Source organism: Eschrichtius robustus, chromosome 1 (genome assembly GCF_028021215.1).
Source record: "Eschrichtius robustus isolate mEscRob2 chromosome 1, mEscRob2.pri, whole genome shotgun sequence".
In the NCBI taxonomy this organism is placed as follows: domain Eukaryota; kingdom Metazoa; phylum Chordata; class Mammalia; order Artiodactyla; family Eschrichtiidae; genus Eschrichtius; species Eschrichtius robustus.
In genome coordinates, this window is record NC_090824.1 from 168,751,410 (window position 1) to 168,778,618 (window position 27,209).

A 27,209-nucleotide genomic window follows, 5' to 3' on the forward strand; every position below is an offset into this window, starting at 1 on the left:
AGTGATTCTCACTGTCTAGCGTTATCTAGATATCGCCTGTGCGCTGAGCCCCATTCGCGCCACCAGCTGCTACACGACACCTCTGCCCTCCCTGCAGGTCCAGTGGGCGCCTGGAACCTAAGGTGGCCACTGTGGGGAGCTGGCTCTCCTCCTCAAGCCTGGGCCTGCGTGGCCCCCCTCCATAAATCACACCACCAGCCACCCACTCCACCAGCCAGGAACCCAGGGTCGTGTTTGGGCTCCTCCCCTCCCTCCATCCTCATCGGCATCAGGTCCCTTCCCCGCCCGCCAGCCACACCGAGTATCTCCTGTCCGCCCACCCGCTCCCAGCCTCGTCCAGGCCTCCAACCTCTCTGGCCTGGACCACACTCCAGTCTTCCCACGAGTGCCCTGCCCCCCTTTGCCCATGTATAATCCAGTCTCACCAGTTCATGTCACTCCCTGCTCACCAGTCACTGTGGCCTAAAGGCCCTGCAGAATGAGCCCCACCTGCCTCCCCAGTCACCAGTTATTCCACATTCCCACCCAAGCCCCTCAGCCACCACCCCCCAGCTCTTCCTGCTGCACACTCTTCCCTTTGTACACACTGTTCCCTCCCCCTAGAATTCCCTTCCGGTCTTTCCGTTCTCAGTTGAAATGTGGAGCGTGTTTGGCAAAGACTTCCCAATCCAACAAGGCCCCGGCCCCATGTGCACACCCCGTACTCTTCCATACCCTCTTCTCTTGTCCCTTCCTACTCTTCCCCAATCTGCAGTGCTCTGGCTTATTTGCTGCCTTGTTTGTTGGCCATGAGTTGTTACCTGATGGCAATGGAAGCCTGGCTCACCTCCACCCCAGCCGGTGGCCCTGCACGCAGCCTCACACTGGCCACACAATGGGCTCCCACAGAACACGGGGTGTACGAAGATATGGCAGCTTGGGCTGTGCCTGTTCTTCCCTTACCAAGAGAAGCCCCCACTCAGACGCTCCTCTCGTGCTGGGTCCTCTCCTGCCCCTCCACAGCCCAGGCCCCTCCTACTCAGATGCAGGGTGGCACAAGGCATCTGCCCTCCCCCGCCAAACCCTGTTCCCTCACCTTTCTGCTCCTTGGTACCACCCCTCCCCCTCCGCTCTCCAAACCCGTCCTCACCATACTGCTTCCCACCTGCTGCTTCACCCAGCCCACCACGCCCGGCCCCAAGCGTCTTCCACCCACCTCTCCAAATCCTGCCTACCCTTTGAGACTTAACTCCCTGCACTTACCCACCCCCTGAACTCCCAGCCCCTGGTGGTCTCTGAACCACCAGTTGAAGCCTTGCTGACACACCGCCTCTGTTTCTGTTGTGCATCTTACTACCCTGTGATAGAAATGCAGTCGTCCCCCCTTATCCGTGATTTTGTCTTCTGCAGTTTCAGTTACCTGCGGTCAACCCAGTCTGAAAATATTAAATGGAAAACTCTAGAAATAAACAATTAAGTCTTGAGTTGCCATGCTGTTCTGAGTAGCAGGATGAAATCTCACGCTGTCCTGATGCATCCCATCCAGGATCTCCAGCCATGGATGTGGTCTGCTGCTGACATCCAGCCACGGACACCGTCATGGCTGGATGATCCAGGATCACCTGGAGCAGGCGATCCTCCTTCGGACTTGTGGTCAGAAGGTCCTTAGCAGCCTAATGCTATGTCGCAATGTCTGTGTCATTCACCTCACTGCATCTCATCACATAGGCATTTTATCATCTCACATCATCATAAGAAGAAGGGTGAGTACACCACAGGAAGATATTTTGAGAGGGAGAGAAAGCGCATTCACATAACTTTCATTACAATATATTGTTATAATTGTTCTATTTTATTATTACTTATCGTTGTTAATCTCTTACTGTGTCTAATTTAAAAATTAAACTTTATCATAGGTATGTATGCATAGGAAAAAGCATAGTATATACAGAATTCGGTACTATCTGGGTTTCGGGCATCCACAGGGGGTCTTGGAACATATGAGGATTTCCAGTTAAACGTAGTATTTCCCAAATATTGTACAAGTGTTATCCCAGCTGAAGCTCAGAAGTATGCAAGGCAGTGCCCCCTTCAGAGCAGGGAAAGTCTCAGCTCAGTGGGGTGGGCAGTGCACCCGCGGTCCCTCACTCAGCCTCGTGCACTGTCCCGGGTGGGATCCTAATCCCCAGGGCGGATGTTGCTGTTATCTTGCCCCCAAAGCATTTAATAGTTTTTTTTTTTTTTTTTTTTTTTAATTTATTTATTTTTTATTTTTGGTTGCGTTGGGTCTTCGTTTCTGTGCGAGGGCTTTCTCTAGTTGCGGCAAGTGGGGGCCACTCTTCATCGCAGTGCGCGGGCCTCGCTATCGCAGCCTCTCTTGTTGCGGAGCACAGGCTCCAGATGCGCAGGCTCAGTAATTGTGGCTCACGGGCCTAGTTGCTCCGCGGCATGTGGGATCTTCCCAAACCAGGGCTTGAACCCGTGTCCCCTGCATTGGCAGGCAGATTCTCAACCACTGCGCCACCAGGGAAGCCCCCCCAAAGCATTTGAAACAACCATTTCTGATGGACAGGAATATTTCAGATGAGGGGGCGGGACCTAACCTGAGGGGGCGGGGAGGACCTGGCGGGTTTATGAATGAACCCCGGGAGGCTCTGCTTTCCTTTCATCTCACAGCGAGTCCACGCCTTTTGCTAATACCTTGGCTGACTCAGCCCTGGGAGTGTGTCCTCAGCAGGGGAGGGAGGACTGTTTACTGAGGGGCCTCCACCCATTGCTCTCACCTGCATCGGCCTCTGAGGCTGCGCTCACCCCACGTGAACTGAGGCTCTCCCGGGTAATCTGGGTGACCTCCTGCTCTGTGTGCACCACCGGCCCGCGGCGGCCCGGGGACAGGCCGCTGCCCGCAGCTCTGGCGATGCTCCACCTGGGCTATTGAATCACTCCCTTAGTAACCAAGGGGTAGTGAGCACCTCCCCTCCGCTGGGCACTCATGCAGAGGACTGAGCAGGGCTGGGGCTTCTGTGGCTTTTGTGGGAAGGGAGGGGGCAGAGGAAAGAGGGAGGGGGTATAGAAACAGGACGCGGGGGCTGGGGGCTGGGGAGTCAGAGAGCCTCCCCGAAGGCAACTTTTGAGCAGAGTCTGGACACTGTGAGGCATGATTGCAGGAAAGAGTGAGTGGCTCTTGGACCGCTCGTTCATCCTCGGAAGATTCTAGAACATTTCTGGAGACTAAGCAGTAACTTGGAATTTTGAACTGAGGATATTTTTCTTAACTAAACTTTTTAAACAATTAAGAGTTAATACTAAAGCAAAGCCTTTCTTTCCTCAGGGAAAGTATGTTAGTCACATGCCAGCTTTTTCCTTAGGAAAAAAAATGGATTTTCGGTGAAGCAGAGGGAAGTGGGTTGAGCCAGGAGCAGCGAGCACACCAGCTGCTGTCCCTGCCCAGGGCCACAAGCAGGGCCAGTGCTGGGCGCCCTCTGAAAAGCCCCCTCCCGAGTTGGGGGTCAGGATGCAAGGCTGATGCTCCTGGAGGGGCCACGGACACCCCAGACCTGCACGAAGGAAGAATGGGGGCCCTCGGTGGTGATGGCGTTTAAACGCTGCCTGTGAGAGAACAGACGTGAATAAATCAGAGGCACGTTACTGCTGTCCAAGCTCCTCACCCACCTCAGCGTATGAAATGCTGCAGGGTAGATGATGGCGTTTCCCCCTTTTGATGATGGGGGGCCTGAGCCTAGTTGTTCAAGGGGCTGGACACTGGCTTTCTGATTTCCCTCACCGTGTTGTTAAGAGATTCCTGGGAAGGGCCCACCTGTTGGTTTCTTATGCAGGGGTGGGGTGGGGGGGACTCTAGGCCCAGCAGAGGGGGCGGGGCCTAGAGAGGGATCAGAGGGTGGGACCCAGAGAGGGTGGGGCGGGGCCAAAGGGGGCCAAGGGGCGGGGCGAGAGACTCAAGGGCGTTCCAAGGTCATGTCTCTACAGCCTCTGCAACCATTCCCGTCTTTCCTTGTCTTTCACAGCCTTGAGACTTTTGAAGAATATAGGTCAGTTATTTTCCAGGGTGCCCCTCAATTTGGGTTCTCTAAGGTTTCCTCCCGATTAGATTCAGGTTATGCATTTTTGGCATTTTTTGTTCGTCTCAGTGCATATCATCTGGAGGCTGGAGGTGAATCTTGGTTTCATTGCTGGTGATTCTCACTTTGCGTTAGGTGGTGTTCACCAGATCTCTCCACTGTCAGGTTACTCATGTCCTCTTTGTAATTAGTGACTATCTATGGGAGATACTTTGCGGCTATGTAAGGGTACTGTTGCTCTTCAGACTTTTACCACCTACTTGTAGCTTTCATCGAAGATTCTTGACGGTTGCCAAATGGTGATTTTTCTAATTCCTTCATTCTTTCTGCATTTATTAGATGACTAGTAAACGGAAGAAACAGCTTTCCCATCTCCCTTATGTGTTTATTTAGGTATGACTTTATACTGGTGTGGAATCGTGGGTCCTTATTTCAGCCAAAGGGTTATCATTCTTTATTGTGATCATTTAGTTTCATGCTCAGGTCATCCCAGATAAAGCCAGTGAGAGCCCCTTCAAAGAGGCTTCTGTGTTCTTCAGACAAGTTCCCATGTCAAAAATAAACATTTCCTTACTTTCTGGCACAAGATGTTCCCAGCTCATCTTGTACTTTCTCTGCCCCAGATCTGGATTCAGTCATTTGTCCAAGGAGCCCTGGCTTCTTTTAGGGGAGAATGCTCTTTAGAAACAGATACTTGAGCACTAAGTATACTCAGTGCTATCAGAGTGTTTTTAGGCACTTTCAGTGGATAGAGTCAGGAAGTAAATATACATATGTGTACATGTGTGGTAGGCCTATGACCCCAGTGATCCCAGCCTCCTGAGAGCTGTGCCTCCCAACTAGGTATGCCCGGTGCACTCACACAGGCCTGTATCACTTGTAGGGAGCCCCATAGACATTTCCCCCACTGGGACTAGTGTTGTGGTTGGACCAGCCCTTGTGGTTCTTTTCTTTTTTTTTTTTTTTAATAAATTTATTTATTTATTTTTGGCTGCACTGGGTCTTCGTTGCTGCGCGTGTCTTTCTCTAGTTGCGGCGAGCAGAGGCTACTCTTCGTTGCAGTGCATGGGCTTCTCATTGCGATGGCTTCTCTTGTTGCGGAGCTCAGGCTCTAGCCTCGTGGGCTTCAGTAGTTGTGGCATGTGAGCTCAGTAGTTGTGGCTCACAGGCTCTAGAGCACAGCCTCAGTAGTTGTGGTGCACGGGCTTAGTTGCTACGCAGCATGTGGGATCTTCCCAGACCAGAGCTCGAACCCGTGTCACCTGCATTGGCAGGCAGATTCTTAACCACTGCGCCACCCTGTAAGCCCGTGCTTGTGGTTCTTATTACGATTGCAAGATACACTTCAGCAAAAACCAAGAGAACTTTGAGGAACAAGATTTACTACTCACAGGTCACACCCAAGGAAGGGCCACACAGCAAGGTCATGGGGAGAGAAGGTGGGCTGGAATCTGCCTTTATTAGGGTCCGAGGGCAGGGTGTCTAGAGTCTTTACTGGCTAATTTAAAGCCTGAGATCGGGAATCAGGGGGCAGGAAGGGAGAAGCGGGGTCATCCAGGGCTTTCAAGGGTAGGGGTGGCCCCACTCCTTATCTGGTTGTTTTGCTAGTAGCTGTGTCTTACAGTCTGTTCATTCGAGATGGGTGTCTTTCGAAATGAATGTGTCAGCCATCAGAAGCTTAATTCCAGGCACTGACATTACAGTAACCCTCTCCCCCTGAGTGTGGGCTGGACCAAGTGACTCACTTCTAATGAATAGAATACAGCAAAAGTGGGAATTCCTTGGCGGTTCAGTGGTTAGGACTCCACGCTTCCACTGCAGGGGGCAGGGGTTCGATCCCTGGTCTGAGAACTAAGATCCCGCATGCTGCGTAGTGCGGCCAAAAAAAAAAAAAGATTTGGTGTTGAGGGGGAAAGGTTAAGGTGAAAGGCAAATCAGTAAACACATTATCTTTAAAAAAAAAAAAAAAGGAAAAAAAATACTGCAAAAGTGATGAGGTATTGCTTCATGTGTTAGGTTATAAAGAGACACTGGCTTCTGTCTTGCATGTGTCTTGGGCTCCTCGCTCTGACGGGGCACCTGCCAGGCTGTGAATCGCCCTGGGAGAGGCTCACGTGGAAGGAACTGAGGGAGGAGATGGGCCAACAGCCCTCGAGAGCAGGTGGTTCTCGCCAACAGCAACCACGTGAGGGGGCTTGGAGATGGATACGCCCCAGCCGCCCTCCTCCAGATGAGACCACAGTTCCCGCCCATCCTTGATTGAATCCTTGTGAGAGACAAGAGTCAGGAGCATCCAGCTAAGCCCCATCCAATCCCCCGTCCCCTGTGACATAATAAATGTTTGTTGTTGGCGTGTTTTTTTTTTAACAGCTCTAGGGTTTTCATGGTTGATGAACTTAAGCCAAATGAATAATTCTTTTTCATTATTTAATTTTTTATTTTACATTGGCGTATAGTTGATTTATAATGTTGTGTTAGTTTCAAGTGTACAGCAACGTGATTCAGTTATACATATACATGTATCTATTCTTTTTCAGATTCTTTTACTATATAGGTTATGACACAATATTGAGTAGAGTTCCCTGTGCTATACAGTAGGTCCTTGTTGTTCATCTATTTTATATAAGTAAATGTTGTTTTAAGCCACTAAGTTTTGGGGCAATTTGTTATGTTAAGCATAGGCAACTAATACAATCTGTTATATGTAGTTGGTGTGTGTGTGTGTGTGGGCAGGGGGGAACTACATACACACCTACATACATTCTTGTATCTATCTATCTCCACTTATTAAAATCCCGGGTTCATATTGATAATTTCAATTTCAGTCCAATGCCACAGGGCTTCATTCTAACCTTCCCCACTTCCTATATTTGTAATTCCCTTCTCCAACAGGGAGAAACCCAGCTCCCATTACCCACAGATATTGATTTATTTGTTTAGTCCTAGAAGACACAGAAAGTTGTTTTAGAAACACCATCCTATGTCTCGGTGAGAAAGTAGCCGACTCTCTAAACAAATACAGTATTTGTTTAGATTCTTCTTGTCTTTCTCCAGAGACATATTGTGCAAATACTGTGAATTACGTTTGTTTTTTTTTTTCCAGAAAAGAGTTGTGTCCTCCCAGCTTCTCTGGGAAGTAAAGAGTGAAATGCAAAAGGGAAGCATGTTTTCTTCCTTCCAGCTGATGATCCACTTGGCTATTTTGCCTCAGACTGTTAGAACATGCCACATAAGAAGGGCTGGGGCTGGGACTTCAGCTGAACTTTCTCCTCTGCGCCAATGCTGCCACTTTTCCTCATCAGCAACGTAGTTTTCAAGCAGTCATTAAATTATTTGGAGGGAAAACTGTATGGTGTTGTTTTTTTCAAGGCCCCTGGGGAAGACCTTGAATTACAATCATTCCTGTTATTCAAAAAGAAACCAAGTGACCAGCTGACTCTGAGTTCTCCCTAGAAAGGCTCCTCGGTCTGGGTGGGACTCGCAGCTCCTTCCAGAAGGTTAGAAACCCAGGTTGGACCGTCCCTGCATGGCTGGGACTGGGGCCAGGACTCTCTATGGAGCCACAAAAGTGGCCTCCAGTCCTTGACATGCCCTCGTTGGGGAGGGCCTCTGTGACCCTGGGCTGTCACTGCCACTCTCCCAGGAGACAAGGGAGCCCCCCAGATCAGCATTGCTGCCAGGCGGGTGGGGACAGCCACTAGACACCTCGGGTCACAGGTCAAAGATCGCGCCACGATGCTCCCCCTGGCGGCTGCAGGAGAGAGCCAAGGATGCGGGGGTCAGCGCACTGTGACTTCTCCAAGATCTGACTCTGCCCGGCTGCTCCACGTGCCTGCCCACCCATCCTGCCACGAGCCCGGGACACACACGCATTGTGTGCACAGCACATAATACACAGCATACGTGCCATGTGCGTAACACACAAACACACACCACACACACACACCCATCACACGTGTACACACGTCACACCACACACGAATGCATCACACAGGTATACACACATCACACATCAAGCCGGGCCTCAAGGAGATGCAGGAAAGGATGCTGGCTCCCCAGTGAGGTGGGCAGAGATTTCCCCCTCCGCTCCAGGAAGCCATCCCTGCTGCCTGCACGCTTCAGCATGTGCTGTGTCCACCCCTCAACCTGACGTTTCCAGGTGGTGGACGGAGCTTGCACTGAAGTGTTTCTCTGGGAAGTCCCCACAGCACTCAGCACCTTGCACAAAAGACATCTTCAACAAATGGATACAGACGAATTGGGGTTCAGCAAATGAAAAATGACACCACTTTATGATGAGAGTTGCGGGACTACGGAGAATTCTTTTCTTTAAAAAAATTGTTTTATTTTACTTTTTCATTTCAGGCAAAAGTTTTCCATTTTGAAATAGGTAGTACGTTTACATCGTTCAAATTTTTAGAGGGAAAAACGTAGATCCACAACTGAAAACTGCACACAGATGTTTATGGCATCTTTATTCGTAACTGCCAAAACTTAGAAGCAACCAAGTTCAGAGGGTGGATGGGTAAATAAACTGTGGCACATCCAGACAATGGAATATTATTCAGCACTAAAAAAAAAAACGTGTCATCACCCATAGAAAGGCGTGGAGGAAGCTTAAATGCATTAAAACTAAGTGAAAGAAGCCAATCTGAAAAGGCTTCATACTGGATGAGTCCAACTACATGACATTCTGGAAAAGGTGAAACTCCAGAGACAATACAAAGCTCAGTGGTTGCCAGGGGTTAGGAGGGAGGGAGGGAGGGATGAATAGGTGGAGCACAGAGGATTTTTAGGGCAGTGAAAATACTTTGTATGATATTATAATGATGGCTACATGTCATTATAATTTGTCCAACCCATAGAATGTACGATGCCAAGAGTGAAGTAATGTATACTATGGACTTTGGGTGACGGTGATGTGTCAGTGTAGGTTTGACCTTGGTAAAAAATGCACCACCCTGGTGGAGAATGTTGATAATGAGGGAGGGTCAGGGAGTATGTGGGAACTCTCTGCACCTCCCTCTCAATTCTGTTGGGAACCTAGAACTGCTCTAAAAAAAATGAAGTCTTTATTTAGTCTTTTTTTTTTCTTTTTTTTTTAATTGGAGTATAGTTGATTTACAATGTTGTATTAGTTTCAGGTGTACAACAAAGTGATTCTGTATATAATACATATATATATAATATATATATAATTATATATAATATATATATAATTATATATATTCTTTTTTTTTTTTTTTTTTTTGGTAGCGCCATGCAGCTTGCAAGATCTTAGTTCCCTGACCGGGGATTGAACCCTGGCCCAGGCAGTGAAAGAGCCGAGTCCTAACCCCTGGACCACCAGGGAATTCCCATGTATTCTTTTTCAATTTCTTTTCCTTTATAGGTTATTACAAGATATTGAGTATAGTTCCCTGTGCCATACAGTAGGTCCTTGTTGGTTATCTATTTTATATATAGTAGTGTGTTTATGTTAATCTCAAACTCCTAATTTATCCCTCTCCCCCCCGTCCCCTTAGGTAACCATAAATTTGTTTTCTATGTCTGTGAGTCTGTTTCTGTTCTGTAAATAAGTTCATTTGTATAATTTTTTTAGATTCCACATATAAGCAATCTCATATGATATTTGTCTTTCTCTGTCTGGCTTACTTAACTTAGTATGGTAAAAACATTAATTCTTTTAAACAATTGAGAAAGGCGGGCTTCCCTGGTGGCACAGTGGTTAAGAACTGCCTGCCAATGCAGGGGACATGGGTTCGATCCCTGGTCCGGGAAGATCCCACGTGCCGCGGAGCAACTAAGCCCGTGCGCCACAACTACCGAGCCTGCGCTCTAGAGCCCGCGAGGCACAACTACTGAGCCTGTGCTCCAACACTACAGAAGCCTGGGCGCCTAGAGCCCGTGCTCCGCAGCAAGAGAAGCCACCACAAGAGAAGCCTGTGCACTGCAACGAAGACCCAACCCAGCCAAAAATAAATAAATAAATAAATCTTAAAAAAAAAAAAAAAATTGAGAAAGGCACCCAGGCTATGGGCATCTGCTTCCCACCCAGGTCCCCGAGGCCTCAAGATCTCCCTCTGGGGGAACCAGTGTCAGCTGCTCCTAGGGAATCCTTCCCAGTATGTGGTGCCTATTTTCCAGCAAGTCTACTTGCATATCTACATTTCTCCCCTCTAACAGAATGATGATACTCTAGAAATTAACCCATGACTTGCTTTTTCCCTTACTATAGCTCAGTGATCTTTCCCTATTGATAGAGAACGTCTTATTCTTTTTTTTTATATTTCAGAAAATTGACAACTGTTCTATGATTCAGGTAACAATCCTCTACTGATAAACAGCAGGTGACTCCCAGCCTTTTGATATCATAAACAGTGATCCAGTAAATAACCCTGGACATGTGTCATTTGTTCAGGCATATCTGTAGAATAAAATCCTAAAAATGGCACATCAAAAGGTATAAGCTTCATAATTGTGACAAATTATTGCCAAATTACCCTCGATAGAGAATGTACCAATTTCCAGCCCCAGCAGTGGTGTTATATGAATACACATTTCCTCACAACCTCCAATATTTTTTTTCTTGGAAAATACTTTAATTCTCCCAAAGGACCATTCCAAAAAAAAAAAAAAAAAAAATACATGAAGGAGAGATATACACTAAGATAGAAAATACTTAGTATCTACATAGGACATCAAAAACTAACCCGTTCTAGAAGATGCTACATTAAATCCTTTTTAAAATGGGTAATATAATACCTTTTAAATAAGTTCAGAGATAAAAGTTACAATTTTAAAAAGAAGAGGACAAATCAGATAGGATAGTTAGAACTTATGGGGTGATTTCACCAATTAGACAAAAGAAAAAATTGTCCAGTCTTCCTGCAGTCATCAGAGGCCTGCTCAACAGGTGAACATGAACATTTTCTGCTCAGAGATACTCAGGATATTGGTCAAGCTAATAGAAACAAAGCATTCACGTATACTTAGTAAAGAATATATTTATATCACTAAGATCAAAGACTGGATATGCTTATGCTAATTGCCTTTCACCATGTATTTTCTTCACTAACAGCCACTTCTCATGGATATAGTTTGTAATCACATCAATAAATTATTTTATAAAACAACAAATCCCAATTACATGTAATATTGTTCAACTCCTCTTAGAATGGTTCACTTAGGAAATGTCCAAGTATATAATCATGCTGTCAGACCTCAGAGTGACCTGAAAATTCTTCCCATCACACTCATCCCAGGAACCCTTTGCCTTTTGCCTTTTTGTTTTAATATATCATTATCATGTTATAGTGAATATTACTATTTAATTTTCCATAAATAAACATTTTAAGCTTTTGTATATGATATAAGAATAGTTTTCTGGTTGGCAAGAAAATAGTAATAGTTATTTTGCTCAAAAATATGAGTGCTCATAACCAAACAATGGGATTTATGGTACACACTTCAAAAATGCTGACGATCAAAGAGTATAGCAACTGTGAATATACTTAAGGATTATCATTTAGTTAGTTTATATTATTCTACCAGTTTAATATACAAATTGTAACCTTCTAATTGCTAGTTCCAAAGACTCACATTGTACATAAAGAATCTTCAACAGCTGTCAAAATTCTCTACTTTTTCTTTCCTATAAATGTCTCAATTGGGAAAGATAAACACAAAAAGAACTATATGGTTTTCATTAAAATAGGAAAAATAGAAATTAGGGAACACTGCATCCTTTACAGCATCCTGGGTCCCTAGAATCCTCGTGGAAATACACAGTTGCCAGTGATACTAACCAAACAGAATGACAGTTTTTTCCAGGGATAAGAAGCACCTACTTTATACTCCTGGTAGGAAGGGAGTGTTCTAGCTTCCTGACTTCTCCCACTGCTTGAGATTCTGGAAAGTGTTTGCCAACTAACCTGATATATGTATACAACGTACACCTAGCATGGAGGAATTTACTGAGAGGTAGGTGAGTTATAGGTCAAATCTCAAGCTTCCCTGAGCATTTGTCCAGAACTAGGCCCCAGACTTCCTTGAAGGCTCCCTCAACATATGTTCAACCACACTTGTATTTGGGAGGTTCTTATATTGAACATGGTCTAAGGACCGCAGTTACAAATCCATTTCTCCACAGTCTACTCCTTGATCCTTAATGAGTTATTTAGCCAGTAACCATGAGGTATATATTTTTGTATATTTTGTAACTGGGGATCATAAATCCTCAGACACATATAGGTATGATTTTATGGAACACAATCTGTTCTTTTTGAGCATCATCATGGACTTAGGGCTTTTTACAGATTCAATTAGTTCTAGTTATTATAATCCTGGTCTTCTTTTTCATATTTAAATCATCAAAATTCAGCCAATAAAAGGCCATTGAAGTTGGCATCTTTGTCAGTACTTCTAAACATCTTGGAAAGTATTCTTGCTTTCTCACAACAATAATATATTCTAGACCAGTCTTATTTATTCTGGCTGCAAATATAAATGCAGTGTTCTCCAAACAATTCTGGCTCATTTTAGTTGACAATAGTATCTGCAGAAGGCCAACAAACAAGATATTTAAACTCAGAGAGCCTTAGTTTCCTCTCTACAATGAGTATTTTAGAACACACTGAGCACTCCGATTATGTTTACTAAATACCATTACCCATTATACAGAACCAGGGCTCCTTGGAGAAATGGCTCATTTTAAGTCTGGGTGAAGAAATGAACAGGACAGGCATAGAGTATCTTGTAACAGAAAGAAAATAAGTACTCAAAAAAATGTCTACCTAGAAAAAAATTTAACAAAAGAAGTGCAAGACTTGTACACTTGAAACTATAAAACATTGTTGAAAGAAATTAAATTAAGAAGATCTAAACAAATGGAAAGATAACCTATGTTCACAAATTGAAAGGCTTAACATAATTAAAATGGCAATGTTCCCCAAACTGATGAAGTGATTCAGCACAATCCCCATCTAAATCCTAGCTGCTTTTTTTTTCCTCCCAGAAATCAACAAGCAGAGCCTAATATTCATATGGAAATACAAGGGACCCAGGAAAACCAAAACAATCTTGCTCCCTCTGCTATATTTTGGAAGAGTTTGAGAAAGATAGGTGTTAGCTCTTCTCTAAATGTTTGATAGAATTTGCCTGTGAAGCCATCTGGTCCTGGACTTTTGTTTGTTGGAAGATTTTTAACACAATTTCAATTTCAGTGCTTGTGATTGGTCTGTATATATATTCTATTTCTTCCTGGTTCAGTCTCGGAAAGTTGTGCTTTTCTAAGAATTTGTGCATTTCTTCCAGGTTGTCCATTTTATTGGCATATAGTTGCTTGTAGTAATCTCTCATGATCCTTTGTATTTCTGCAGTGTCAGTTGTTACTTCTTTTTCATTTCTAATTCTATTGATTTGAGTCTTCTCCCTTTTTTTCTTGATGAGTCTGGCTAATGGTTTATCAATTTTGTTTATCTTCTCAAAGACCCAGCTTTTAGTTTTATTGATCTTTGCTATTGTTTCCTTCATTTCTTTTTCATTTATTTCTGATCTGATCTTTATGATTTCTTTCTTTCTGCTAACTTTGGGGTTTTTTTGTTATTCTTTCTATAATTGCTTTAGGTGTAAGGTTAGGCTGTTTATTTGAGATGTTCCTTGTTTCTTGAGGTAGGACTGTATTGCTATAAACTTCCCTCTTAGAAATGCTTTTGCTGCATCCCATAGGTTTTGGGTTGTTGTGTTATCATTGTCATTTGTTTCTAGGTATTTTTTGATTTCCCCTTTGATTTCTTCAGTGATCTCTTGGTTATTTAGTAGTGTATTGTTTAGCCTCCATGTGTTTGTATTTTTTACAGGTTTTTTTTCCTGTAACTGATATCTAGTCTCATAGCGTTGTGGTTGGAAAAGATACTTGATACAATTTCAATTTTCTTAAATATACCAAGGCTTGATTGGTGTCCCAAGATATGATCTATCCTGGAGAATGTTCCATGAGCACTTGAGAAGAAAGTGTATTCTGTTGTTTTGGATGGAAAGTCCTATAAATATCAATTAAGTCCATCTTGTTTAATGTGTCATTTAAGGCTTGTGTTTCCTTATTTATTTTCATTTTGGATGATCTGTCCACTGGTGAAAGTGGGTGTTAAAGTCCCCTACTATTATTGTGTTACTGTCGATTTATCCTTTTATGGCTGTTAGCAGTTGCCTTATGTATTGAGGTTCTCCTATGTTGGGTGCATAAATATTTACAATTGTTATATTTTCTTCTTGGATTGATCCCTTGATCATTATGTAGTGTCCTTCTTTGTCTCTTGTAATAGTTTTTATTTTAAAGTCTATTTTGTCTGATATGAGAACTGCTACACCTGCTTTCTTTTGAGTTCCATTTGCATGGAATATCTTTTTCCATCCCCTCACTTTCAGTCTGTATGTGTCCCTAGGTCTGAAGTAGGTCTCTTGTAGACAGCATATGTACGGGTCTTGTTTTTGTATCCATTCATCCAGTCTGTGTCTTTTGGCTGGAGCATTTAATCCACTTACATTTAAGGTAGTTATTGATATGTATGTTCCTATTACCATTTTCTTAATTGTTTTGGGTTTGTTTTTGTAGGTCTTTTCCTTCTCTTGTGTTTCCTGCCTAGAGAAGTTCCTTTAGCATTTGTTGTAAAGCTGGTTTGGTGGTGCTGAATTCTCTTAGCTTTTGCTTGTCTGTAAAGGTTTTAATTTCTCCATCAAATCTGAATGAGATCCTTGCTGGGTAGAGTAATCTTGGTGGTAGGTTTTTCCCTTTCATCACTTTAAATATGTCCTGCCACTCCCTTCTGGCTTGCAGAGTTTCTGCTGAAAGATCAGCTGTTAACCTTATGGGGATTCCCTTGTATGCTATTTGTTGCTTTTCCCTTGCTGCTTTTAATATTTTTTCTTTGTATTTAATTTTTGATAGTTTGATTAATATGTGTCTTGGCATGTTTCTCCTTGGATTTATCCTGTAAGGGACTCTCTGCGCTTCCTGGACTTGACTGACTATTTCCTTTCCCATATTAGGGAAATTTTCAACTATAATCTCTTCAAATATTTTCTCAGTCCCTTTTTTTTCTCTTCTTCTTCTGGGACCCCTATAATTTGAATGTTGGTGCGTTTAATGTTGTCCCAGAGGTCTCTGAGACTGTCCTCAGTTCTTTTCATTCTTTTTTCTTTATTCTGCTCTGCAGTAGTTATTTCCACTATTTTATCGTCCAGGTCACTTATCCGTTCTTCTGCCTCAGTTATTCTGCTATTGATTCCTTCTAGAGAATTTTTAATTTCATTTATTGTGTTGTTCATCATTGTTTGTTTGCTCTTTAGTTCTCCTAGGTCCTTGTTAAATGTTTCTTGTATTTTCTGCATTGTTTCCGAGATTTTGGATCATCTTTACTATCATGACTCTGAATTCTTTTTCAGGTAGGTTGCCTATTTTGTCTTCGTTTGTTTGGTCTGGTGGGTTTTTACCTTGCTCCTTCATCTGCTGTGTATTTCTCTGTCTTCTCTTTTTGCTTAACTTACTGTGTTTGGGGTCTCCTTTTTGCAGGCTGCAGGTTTGTAGTTCCCGTTATTTTTGGTGTCTGCCCCCAGTGGGTAAGTTTGGTTCAGTGGTTTGTGTAGGCTTCTTGGTGGAGGGGACTGGTGCCTGTGTTCTGGTGGATGAGGCTGGATCTTGTCTGTCTGGTGGGCAGGACTGCGTCTGGTGTAGTGTTTTGGGGTGTCTGTGAACTTATTATGATTTTAGGCTGCCTCTCTGCTAATGGGTGGGGTTGTGTTCCTGTCTTGCTAGTGGCTTGGTATAGGGTGCCCATCACTGTAGCTTGCTGGTTGTTGAGTGGAGCTGGGTCTTAGTGTTGAGATGGAGATCTCTGGGAGAGCTTTCACTGTTTGATATCACGTGGGGCTAGGAGGTCTCTGGTGGACCAATGTCCTGAACTCAGCTCTCCCACCTCAGAGCCTCAGGCCTGACACCTGGCCAGAGCACCAAGACCCTGTCAGCCACTCGGTTCAGAAGAAAAGGGAGAAAAAGAAAGAAAAGAAAAGAAAAGAAAGGAAGAAAGAAAGAAAGGGAGAGAGAGAGAGAAAGAAAGAAAGGAAGAAAAGAAAAAATAAAGTTATTAAAATATAAAATAAAAAAATATTATTAAGAATAAAAAAGTTAAAAAGTATTTTAAAAAAAGAAAGAAAGAAGAGAGCAACCAAACCAAAAACCAAATCCACCAATGGTAACAAATGCTAAAAATTATACTAAAAAAAAAAACAAAAACAAAAAAAAATGGACAGACAGAACCCTAGGACAAATGGTAAAAGCAAAGCTATACAGACAAAATCACACAAAGAAGCATACACATACACACTCACAAAAAGAGAAAAAGGAAATATATATATATATTTTTAAAAAAAGGAAGAGGGCAGCCAAATCAATAAACAAATCTACCAATGGTAATAAGCTCTAAATACTAAACTAAAATAAACATAAAACCAGAAACAAATTAGATGCAGAAAGCAAATTCCAAGTCTACAGTTGCTCCCAAAGTTCACCGCCTCAATTTTGGGATGATTCGTTGTGTACTCAGGTATTCCAGAGATGCAGCGTACATCAAGTTGATTGTGGAAATTTAATCCACTGCTCCTGAGGCTGCTGGGAGAAATTTCCCTTTCTCTTCTTTGTTTGCACAGCTCCTGGGGTTCAGCTTTGGATTTTGGCCCCGCCTCTGCGTGTAGGTCACCTGAGGGCATCTTTTGGGAAGTCTGAGGTCTTCTGCCAGTGTTCAGTAGGTGTTCTATAGGAGTTGTTCCACATGTAGATGTATTTTTGATGTATTTGTGGGGAGGAAGGTGATCTCCACCTCTTACTCCTCTGCCATCTTGAAGGTCCCTCTGCTGATATTATCAGTGTTGGGTGGGGATGATGCGACAATCTGCCAAAATCTGAACCATCCTTGCCAGGTTTGGGGTTTCTGTAGAGAAGTTACCTCTACCAGGTCTGACTGCCATAGCTCAGGAAAATAGTGCAGTCATTCCTCCTAGAGTAGAATGTACTTCAGAAGAAGATGTTTAAGGGGTCAGTGGCACATCGCTGTTTCCCCGGAGGCAGCCCTTCAACAGTTGCCGCAGTCAGAGCACCACCCCGAGGTGGGGTACGTCGAGCCCGCCCGCAGCTCTCGGATCCCACCTCCAATACTTTTCATTCTAAAAATAACATTCAGTGAATCTGAGCACCAGTTAAAAAAAATTACTTGTAAAATGACTACGGTGTGTGGGGAGCCTGAGAGTCTGGAGAAGATGGGGTCTTGAGAGCAAATCAAAGACCTGACCAAGACTGGCTGACTGTCAGCTTCTCCGGTAACTCACGTCCACACCAGGCTCCGTGGGCATCATCGTTCTCCCTTTGCAGACTCTGACTAGCATACAAAGCCCAGGTTGTAGCCCTATGGAAACCATGAATACATACTTCTGAGCCATTTCTCTTAAAAGAAACCGAGCTAAGATCCTGAAAGACTTGTGTCCACCATTCTTGGACGTGTCTATTCAGATGTGTTGGACAGACTTCCTGTTACTATTCATTTTATAAAAGCAAAAGAATGAACTCTGAGGATGGCTTGGGAATATCCTGGTCTAATTTCCACTTTTTTCTCTTCCAGGGACAGAAATCTTGGATAGAAAAAACCTTTTGCAAACGAGAATGTATCTTTGTAATTCCCAGCACTAAAGATCCTAACAGGTAAATTGGAAGCCATAATTAAGACATTATTCAAACTTGCACTTCTCTGTCAGTTGCCAGCAACTATTCTGGTGTTTGGGGGAGGGAGAGAAGAAGTCAAGGACAGCTAGAACTTATGCCCCACGTAGGTCATTAACCAGGGAGTCACCTGGGCTATAAGTTCCTCTGTCAAGATGCAGACAGCCTCAGGGGAGAGGTGCTGTCCTCCACTCACTCATGTGAGTTTTCACAAGCAGATGGGCCCACACTTTCCTCTTAGACTTAGTGAGACCAAGGAGCTGAGGGCTTTAGAGAGATTTCCAGAGTATCTTCTGGCCTCTCTGTTAGAGTTCCTAATGTTATAACACACTGGGAGGAGAAGGGCAAACTAAACCTGAAAGAAAGAAAAGGGAGGAAATAATAGAAAATAGAATGGGAGTTAATGAAATAGAAAATCTTAAAACGATAGAGAAAAATCAATGAAATCAAAAGCTGGTTCTTGGAAAAGAGCCACAAAATTGATGAACCTTTAGCTAGATTGATGAAGAAAGAGAGAAGACTTAAAATACTAGAATCAGAAATGAAGAGACATTACCACCAATCTTACAGAAATAGAAATGAGTATAAAGGAACACTATGACCTGTATACCAATGACAATAAATTAGATAACTTAGATGAAATGGAAAAATTCCTAGAAAGACAAAAACTGCCAGAATGATTCAAGAAGAAATACACAATCTGAAGAAACCTATAAGAAGTGAAGAGGCAGGATTAGTCATCAAAAATTACCTACAAAGAAAAGCTTAGATCCAGAGGGCTTCACGGCTGAATTTTACCAAATATTTAAAGAAGAATTGATACCAATTCTTCACAAGCTCTTTCAAAAAATAGAAGATGAGAGAGCACTTCCCAGTTCATTTTATGAGGCCAGTACTACCTTGATATTAAAACCAAAGACAGCACAAGAAAGGGCAACTACAGATTAATATCTCTTGTGAATATGGATGCAGAAATCTTGAACAAATACTATCAAACCAAATCCAGCAACATATAAAAAGAATTACACATCATAACCAACTGGGATTTATCCCAGGAATGCAAGGTTGTTTTCACAGCAGAAAATCAATTAATGCAATACATCACATTCATAGAATAAAAAACAAAAATCACATGCTCATCTCAACTGACACCAAGAAAGTGTCTGACAAAATCCAACACCTTTTTACGATTTTTAAAAAACCCAGAAAACTAGGACTAGAAGAGAACTTTCTCAACCTGATAAAGGGCTTCTATGAAAAAATCCATGGCTAACATCATACTTAGTGGTGAAAGATCGGATGCTTGCCCCTAACATCAGAGACAAGGCAAGGATGTTCACTCTTACCACTTCTATTAAAATTTTACTAGAGGTTCTAACCAAGGCAATTAGATAAGAGAAAGAAATAAAAGGCACCCGTATTGGAAAGGAAGAAGTAAAACTATCTTTATCGGCAGGTGACATAATTTTGTATATAGAAAATCCTAAGGAATCACTAAAAAACTATTATAACTACTAAAGAAGTTCAGCAAGTTTGCAGAATACAAAATCAATATACAAAAATCATATATATTTCTATAAGCTTGCAATGAACAATATGAAAATGAAACTAACAGAACAATTCCATACACAATGGTATCAAAAAGAATTAGACACTTAGGGATAAACTTAACAAAAGAATTACAAAATTTATATCTGAGGGGCTTCTCTGGTGGTCCAGTGGTTAGGACTCACTGCCATGGGCCCAGGCTCAATCCCTTGTTGGGGAACTAAGATCCCACAAGCCGCGTGGCATGACCAAAAAACAAAACAAAACAAAACTTATATCTGAAAAGTATAAAACATTGTTGAAAGAAATTAATGATGATCTAAATAATTGGGAAAACATTCCATGTTCATGGATTGGAAGACTTAACATAGTTAAGATGGCAATATTCCCAAAATGATTCAAAACAATCTCTATCAGAATTCCAGCTGACTTCTTTCTAGAAATTGACAAACTGATTGATATGGAATTGCAAGGGACACAGAATAGCCAAAATAATCTAATAAAAAAAGAACAAAGTAGGAGGGCTCACTTTACCTGATTTCAAAACTTACTACAGACCTATGCTAATCAAAGTAGTATGGTACTGGAGTAAGGGTAGACATACAGACCAATGGAATAGAACTGAGAGTCCAGAAAGAAACCCATTCATCTATAACCAATTGATATTTCAGCAAGGTTGCCTAAACCAATGGGGAAAGATTAGTCTCTTCATCAAATGGTGCTGAAACACCTGGACATCAAAGGAATGGATTTAAGTCCCTGCGTCACATGATATATAAAAATTAACTCAAAATCTATCAAATGTCAGATGTAAGAGCTAAAACTATAAAACTCTTAAACAAAAACATAGGAGTAAATCTTCATGACCTTGGATTTGGCAAATGACTCTTCGAAATGACACCAAAAGTATGAGCAGCAAAAGCAGCAAAACAAATATACTTTCAACGTTACTTGTGTAGAGAAATGTTTTACATTTCTCTAGCAATGGAATAATTCAATAATATTGAAAAATCATTGCATGTCAACTCTGCATGGGGGAGCGTGATTGTCCTTTGTCACAGAATATTCAGTGATTGATGGCCATAGTCATGTTGTCAAGACACCAAAAAGACTAAAAATGTGTTCAGTAGGGAAGGGCAACCATCCAATGTGTTTAGAATAGTCTGGTATTTATACTTTTCTGGTATGGAAATAGATATGCATCGATTATCTGGAAAAGGACATCATAAGGGGCATTTCTGTCTCCAGTAAAGCTGGATAAGGAAGGTGTTAGGCTGCTTCTGTTCAGGTTAACTCATCTTAAGGAGGAAAATGTTATAGCAAGACTGAGCTTTGCCTTTGTTTTCAGGTGTTGCTGTGGCCAGTTCACCAACCAGCATATCCCCCCTCTGCCGAGTGTAACAGCCAGCAAAAATGGAGAGGAGAACAAGCAGGTGGAGACTCAGCCCGAAAAATGGTCTGTTGGCAAACACACCCAGAGCTACCCAACAGATTCCTACGGGATTCTCGAATTCCAGGGTGGCGGATACTCCAATAAAGCCATGGTAAGAGGGGCCTTGGGAAGGGATGCCGCTGAGCCACAGCCTCCGTCAGAGGCCCAGCCTCCCAGCCTCCCAGACTGCAGACACCTGGGTCTTCTTTCAGGGGTGTGGCTCTATCTTCCTGTAGTTTTCAATGCAAAGACAGGAAATATATCCACACACTCGAGTTTTTAGCCATGAGATTTGGAAACTGGGCACTATGATAAAGAACGCGCAGTATCCTTTAAATCCGTACCAAGATTGTGAATTCACACATCACAGTCCAGACCCACTCTACAAAGATACCACACCATTGATGAGAGACGAATGATGTTATTTGTTTTTTAAGGTTGTTTGGGGCTTTGTTTTGTTTTTTCTTACAGCGGACATTTACCACCCCCCTTACATGGGTTAGGAGTTTCTGGATATATTTCCCTCTGAAGTCCACACACAGCCTCTCTGGGCTTGCATTCAGCTGGCCCAAGAAGACGGAGGCCTTTCACATTTGCATGTAAACAGGGAATGCCCTCTGCCTTTCTGATGAGCCCTGCCAAGAGGGGAGGCGTCAGCACTGTGATTCCTTTCAGCTCATTCTGAATAATGCTCTCACGTGCCCAGTGAGACCATTTTTGCAATTTCATTCTATTTCACCAGCCCAACATCATTGTTCAAATAAAATTCAGTTGTGTTCCAAAGACCACAACGTAAGGTCTTCCGGAAGGGCATCCTGCCTACTGGCCTGGACACAAAGAGGCTGTTCACAGGGGCCAAGGCATCTGCTCATTAACCTCTTCTTCACCTTGAGGGGAAGGTCCAGCCCCGAGGTTGGCCGTTGCTCCCCATTCCCAGCACCCACTCCCTCCTTATCGTCCAGGCCAACCTCTGGAGCCACATTCTAGCTGAGCCAGCTATGGAATTTTTTAAAAAAATTTTTATTGGAGTATAGTTGATTTACAATGTTGTGTTAGTTTCTGCTGTACAGAAAAGTGAATCAGTTATACACAGACATATATCCACTCTTTTTTAGATTCTTTTCCCATATAGTCATTACAGAGTGTTGAGTGGAGTTCCCTGTGCTATACAGTAGGTCCTTATTATCAATAGTTATCTATTTTTTATATAGTAGTGTGTGTATGTAAATCCCAATCTTCCAATTTATCCCTCCCCTGCCTTTCCCCCCTGGTAGCCATAAGTTTGTTTTCTACACCTGTGACTCTATTTCTGTTTTGTAAATAAGTTCATTTGTACCATTTTTTTTTAGATTCCACATATAAGTGATGTCATATGATATTTGTCTTTCTCTGTCTGACTTAGTTCACGCAGTATGACAATCTCTAGGTCCATCCATGCTGCTGCAAATGGCATTTTTTCGTTCTTTTTTATGGCTGAGTAATATTCCATATATGTATATGCGTGTGTGTGTGTGTGTGTGTGTGTGTACCACATCTTCTTTATCCATTCATCTGTTCACAGCAGACAGGTTGTTTCCATGTCTTGGCTACTGTAAATAGTGCTGCAATGAACTTTGGGGTGCATGTATCTTTCCAGCTTTGGAATTGATGCCTTCAAGATTAGGGTTGCCACTGGATAAGGTGAACAATATTTATTTTATTTTGGGACATGTTTGACTTTTGATTGCATCTAAAGTGTATATAATTTCAGGTAATTCTGAACTGTGATTTACCTGTGGATTGGGATATAGCCCAACAATGACTAATTGTTAAGAAGCTTTACCTAAAAGTACATAAATTCATAAGTTGCTCTAAATTTTTTGTAAACCTGGCGGGTATAGTTCCTAGAAGTTTCAAAAGAGCAAAAAGTATCCAAAGATAAAATCAAACAGGAGTAATTTCTGTGTTCCCAAGAATGCTAGACACATTAAAGAAGTATTTCAAATTCTGTTTAGAACTATAAATGGTCTTTGCTTTCAAATTATAAAATGTGTTTCCTTTAAACTCCAGTTTTATTTTCTACAAATTTGTTTCTACAAATTTCCTACAAATTTGTTAATTTGGAGGCATTTGCGCATATATGCATGTGTGTGATTGCACATAATTTTTAATGAACTCATTAAATAACTAAAATAAATCTTTGCTAATATTACTATATTTCATTATTGGAAATTTTCAGGATTCCTTTTACTCTCAGGGTTAACTATTGTCATTATAGAAGTTCTGCTACCATGAAAATTAGCTGGGAACTTTGAAGAAATAAATCATCCTAAGGCAATGAAAAAAAAAAAAGATTAAGTTTGCTAGGTGAAATACAAGACCCCCAGTTATATTTGAATTTCAGATAAACAACGGATGATTTTTTAGTATAAATGTGTCCCAAATATTGCAGGAGCCATAATTATACTAAAACATTTTTCATTGTTCATATAAAATTCAAGTTTACCTGTGCATTCTCTATTTTTATTTGCTATATCTGGGAACCCTCCAGAGTTCCCCTCCATCCTTTGGCCACAGACTCACACAGAGGGCCCCAGAACCCCATGGGAGAGAAAGCCAGGTGGCTGTTGCTTGGACAGCAATAGTAGACTTGTTCCCCATGACACAAGAGTCAAATCGAAGAACGAGTATTCAGGGTCACACCCTCTTTTGCAGTATATCCGGGTCTCCTATGACACGAAGCCAGATTCACTGCTTCATCTCATGGTGAGAGACTGGCAGCTGGAACTCCCTAAGCTCTTAATATCCGTGCACGGAGGCCTCCAGAACTTTGAGATGCAGCCCAAGCTGAAGCAGGTCTTTGGGAAAGGTCTGATCAAGGCTGCTGTGACCACTGGGGCCTGGATCTTCACTGGGGGCATCAGCACAGGTAAGTGCAGGCTGTATCCCTTGCTGCAAATGTACAAACCCAGAGCTCATCGTGGTTCCCAAAGAGCTTTTGGATAATTATGATAAAAAAAAACAGAAGATACTGCATTCTGATAATATTTCTGGCAGAATGAAATCTTTATTCGGTAGCTCGGTTTTTATTTTGGTATGATCATGATAATGGTCAACATTTCTGGCACCTACTATGTGCCATTCCTTGAAGTGAGCCCTGTACAAGCCTCATTTTCACTGAGGCTCCTGACAATCCTTTCCCGATCACAAGAGGGAGGACAACGAGGCCCAGAGAGGTTGAGGAACATGGCAGGCGTCTGACTCTAGACTTTAGCTGAATGCAGCCAAGGCCTGCCAAAGAGACCCCTCGTACTTCCATCCTTAGGTCTTGGAAACTTGTAAAGACAATTCCTGCACAGTTGCTTTGGGTTTTGTTTTTGTTTTCCCTTTTCTAGGAGCGAATGCAGGATGACTAGCTATTATGAGCTCAGACTTTCAGTGTCTTAACCCTGTTCTGTAGGAAATGGAGTGGTTCAGAGCTGGGGTCCCTGAAGTTCATGAATAGTGGTTTGATGGGAGGTAAGGGGCCTACAGATATGACTTATGGCCTCTCACAGGTGTCATCAGCCACGTGGGGGATGCCTTGAAAGAACACTCCTCCAAGTCCAGAGGCCGGGTTTGTGCTATAGGAATTGCTCCCTGGGGCATCGTGGAGAATAAAGAAGATCTGATTGGAAGGGATGTAAGTATTTTCTCCCCAGAAATGGGCAATTTTCAAAAATCGAAGTCTTTGTTTTAATGTCATTGTAGATTTCACCTGCAGGTGTAGGAGATAATAAAGCAAGGTCCCATATAGCCTTTATCCTGTCCCCAAAAGTTAAGAACTTGCAAAACTACGATACAAGATCGAAACCAGGATAATTGATATCAATCTAGTCAAGATGCAGAACATTTACTAGGAGCCCTCATGTTGCCCTTTTCATTCATTCATTTGTTTGTTTTTTTATTGAAGTATAGTTGATTTACAATGTTGTGTTAATTTCTGCTGTACAGCAAGGTGAATCAGTTGCATATATATATGCGTATATATATGTATATATACGCATATATATACACACATACACATTGTATACGTGTGTGTATATGTATATATATATACACACATTTTTTTTTCATATTCTTTTCCATTATGGTTTATCATAGGACATTGGATATACTTCCCTGTGGTATACCGTAAGACCTTGTTGTTTCACGTTGCCCTTCAATATCCATACCCAATTCCCTCCTGCTTCCACTTCTGCCTTAACCCCGGGAACCACTCATCTGCCCTTCATCCTACAGTTCTATCATTTCAAGAATGTTATGCAAATGGGATCGTACAGTATGTAACTTTTGAGGGCTGGCTTTTTACTTGCCACTTAATTCTCTGGAGATCCATCCAAATGGTTGCATGTATCAATAGTTTACTCCTTTTTATTGTTGAGTGGGGTCCCACCGTATGGATGTACCATTTATCTGTTGAAGGCTATCTGGGTTGTTTCCAGTTTGGCTACTGCAAATAAAGCTGCCATAAACTTTTGTGTACAGGATTTTGTATTAATGTAAGTTTTCCTCTCTCTGCAATAAGTGCCCGGGAGTGTACTTGCTGGGTCATCATGATCTGTTGGGTTGTCATGATCTAAAATAATATTTTCTAATTTGATATAAAAATTTACAAAAAAAAATCCTTCAATAGAGAGGCTAGGGAAGCGAGAGTAGGTTGAAGTGCACAATTAGGTGAAGCTGTCACTCCACATCCATATGTTCTTGCTTCCCCTGTCTTATTGTCCAAGTTTTGCAGCTCTGACTTGTGCTGTGCATTTCGTCAGGTGACACGGGTGTACCAGACCATGTCCAACCCGCTGAGTAAGCTCTCTGTGCTCAACAACTCGCACACGCACTTCATCCTGGCTGACAATGGCACCCTGGGCAAGTACGGTGCCGAGGTGATGCTGAGAAGGCAGCTGGAGAAGCACATCTCTCTGCAGAAGATCAACACAAGTAAGTTCTGGCCACGGCCACTGGGCTGCCGCTGCTGCCCTGAAAACCAGGCTGGAAGAGAGAGCACCCGAGGGTATTTAGAGCCTTCACCTTGACTCTTCTTAGACCATCAGGAGATGACTTAGCAAGACCCTTTCCTTTAGCCACCTACCAAATCACTGAGCTGTGCTGTGATGCTTTGTCTCAAGTTCACGAGAAGAGTGGACCCGAGAAACAGCCCCACAGCCGTTTTCACGGTGATGGCATCTCCCGCCACTTTGCCAGTGGTTCTCATTCCTTGTAATGATTATAGTTAGTTTTTAAAATTTTATTGGAGTATAGCTGATTTATAATGAATGCTGTGTTAATTTCTTCTGTACAGCAAAGTGACTGAGTTATACATATATATATTCTTTTTCACATTCTTTCCATTATGTTTTATTCCAGGATATCGAATATAGTTCCCTGTGCTATACTGTAGGACCTTGTTGTTTATCCATCTTATTGATAATGGTTTGCCTCTGCTAATCCCAAACTTTTTAAATGTCTGGACAGGAAACACATTTGTCACTCAAAGGCTTAGTATGATTCCTTCTATCAACTACATGCTCTGAGTTCATTAAATTAAATATCTCTGTAGCTCTGGGTCTCTCACCAGAGATGGGCCAGGTGGGGAAGCCTCTGGAGAGGCCTGCAGGAGCTGACTGCTCCCAACAGGGCGCCCCCCTCCATGCTGGTCCAGGGGGCACACCCTGCAGGGGAGCTGCCGCTGTCAGGAGGATGCTGAGGTCAAGCTAGAGAGAAAGGAATGGACCTCAGTCAGATGAAACGATCATAACAACTGGTTAGAATTAAAATAACTGGTGTCATCTCTTGGGGCATGTTCATAACTCAGTGATTCTTACTGTCAAGCAATTGCTGAATGATCTTAAAGAGTATTTTGTTGTAATCATTACTGGTAAGATTGCGAAAGACAGTCTAGGCCTGGGAAATGGTCATTTTAAAGCATAATTAAGGGGTCTGTGAGACTGCCACGTGGTTAGAATGACGATCTGCCATGAGAAGTGGTGGGTTTCTGAGTATCAGCCCCCTGGCTGATGGTTCTCACATTTTTGCTGTCTTGGGCGTGTGCGCGTTCACACCGACCAGCCTCCCCTGGCCGTGTGACCTGTGGGCTTCCCTTTGTCATCCTTTGCCTAGGGTTCTGAGTGGGGCAGGGACAGCAAAGGGGTGCTCAGTTGTCACCTCCCACGGCACGGAGTTTCAGGGGTCCAGCCTAAACCACGAAGAACCAGTTCTCCTCTGTTTCTAGAAAAGAAGGTGATTTGGCCACTGGAGTCCCGAAGATCTCAAATGTCAAGCCTTGCTGGGGTTGGAAATCTCAAGGGCAGGGTCCATGTCATCTTGGTCTATTTCTCCAGCATCTCTTGGCCAGGCGCCTGCCTGGCACAAAGCAGATCGTCAA

The 27,209-nt window shown here is 42.7% G+C and overlaps 1 protein-coding gene across 1 annotated transcript in view; it reads left to right on the plus strand.

Moving 5' to 3' along the window:
- TRPM1 (transient receptor potential cation channel subfamily M member 1) overlaps window positions 1–27,209 on the plus strand; it is a 111,813-nt gene that overhangs the window by 20,403 nt on the left and 64,201 nt on the right. The window contains 5 exon segments of the mRNA XM_068544150.1: window positions 17,729–17,808; window positions 20,723–20,918; window positions 23,501–23,714; window positions 24,343–24,467; window positions 25,594–25,765. Of these exon segments, the coding sequence (XP_068400251.1) occupies window positions 17,729–17,808; window positions 20,723–20,918; window positions 23,501–23,714; window positions 24,343–24,467; window positions 25,594–25,765 (787 nt within the window).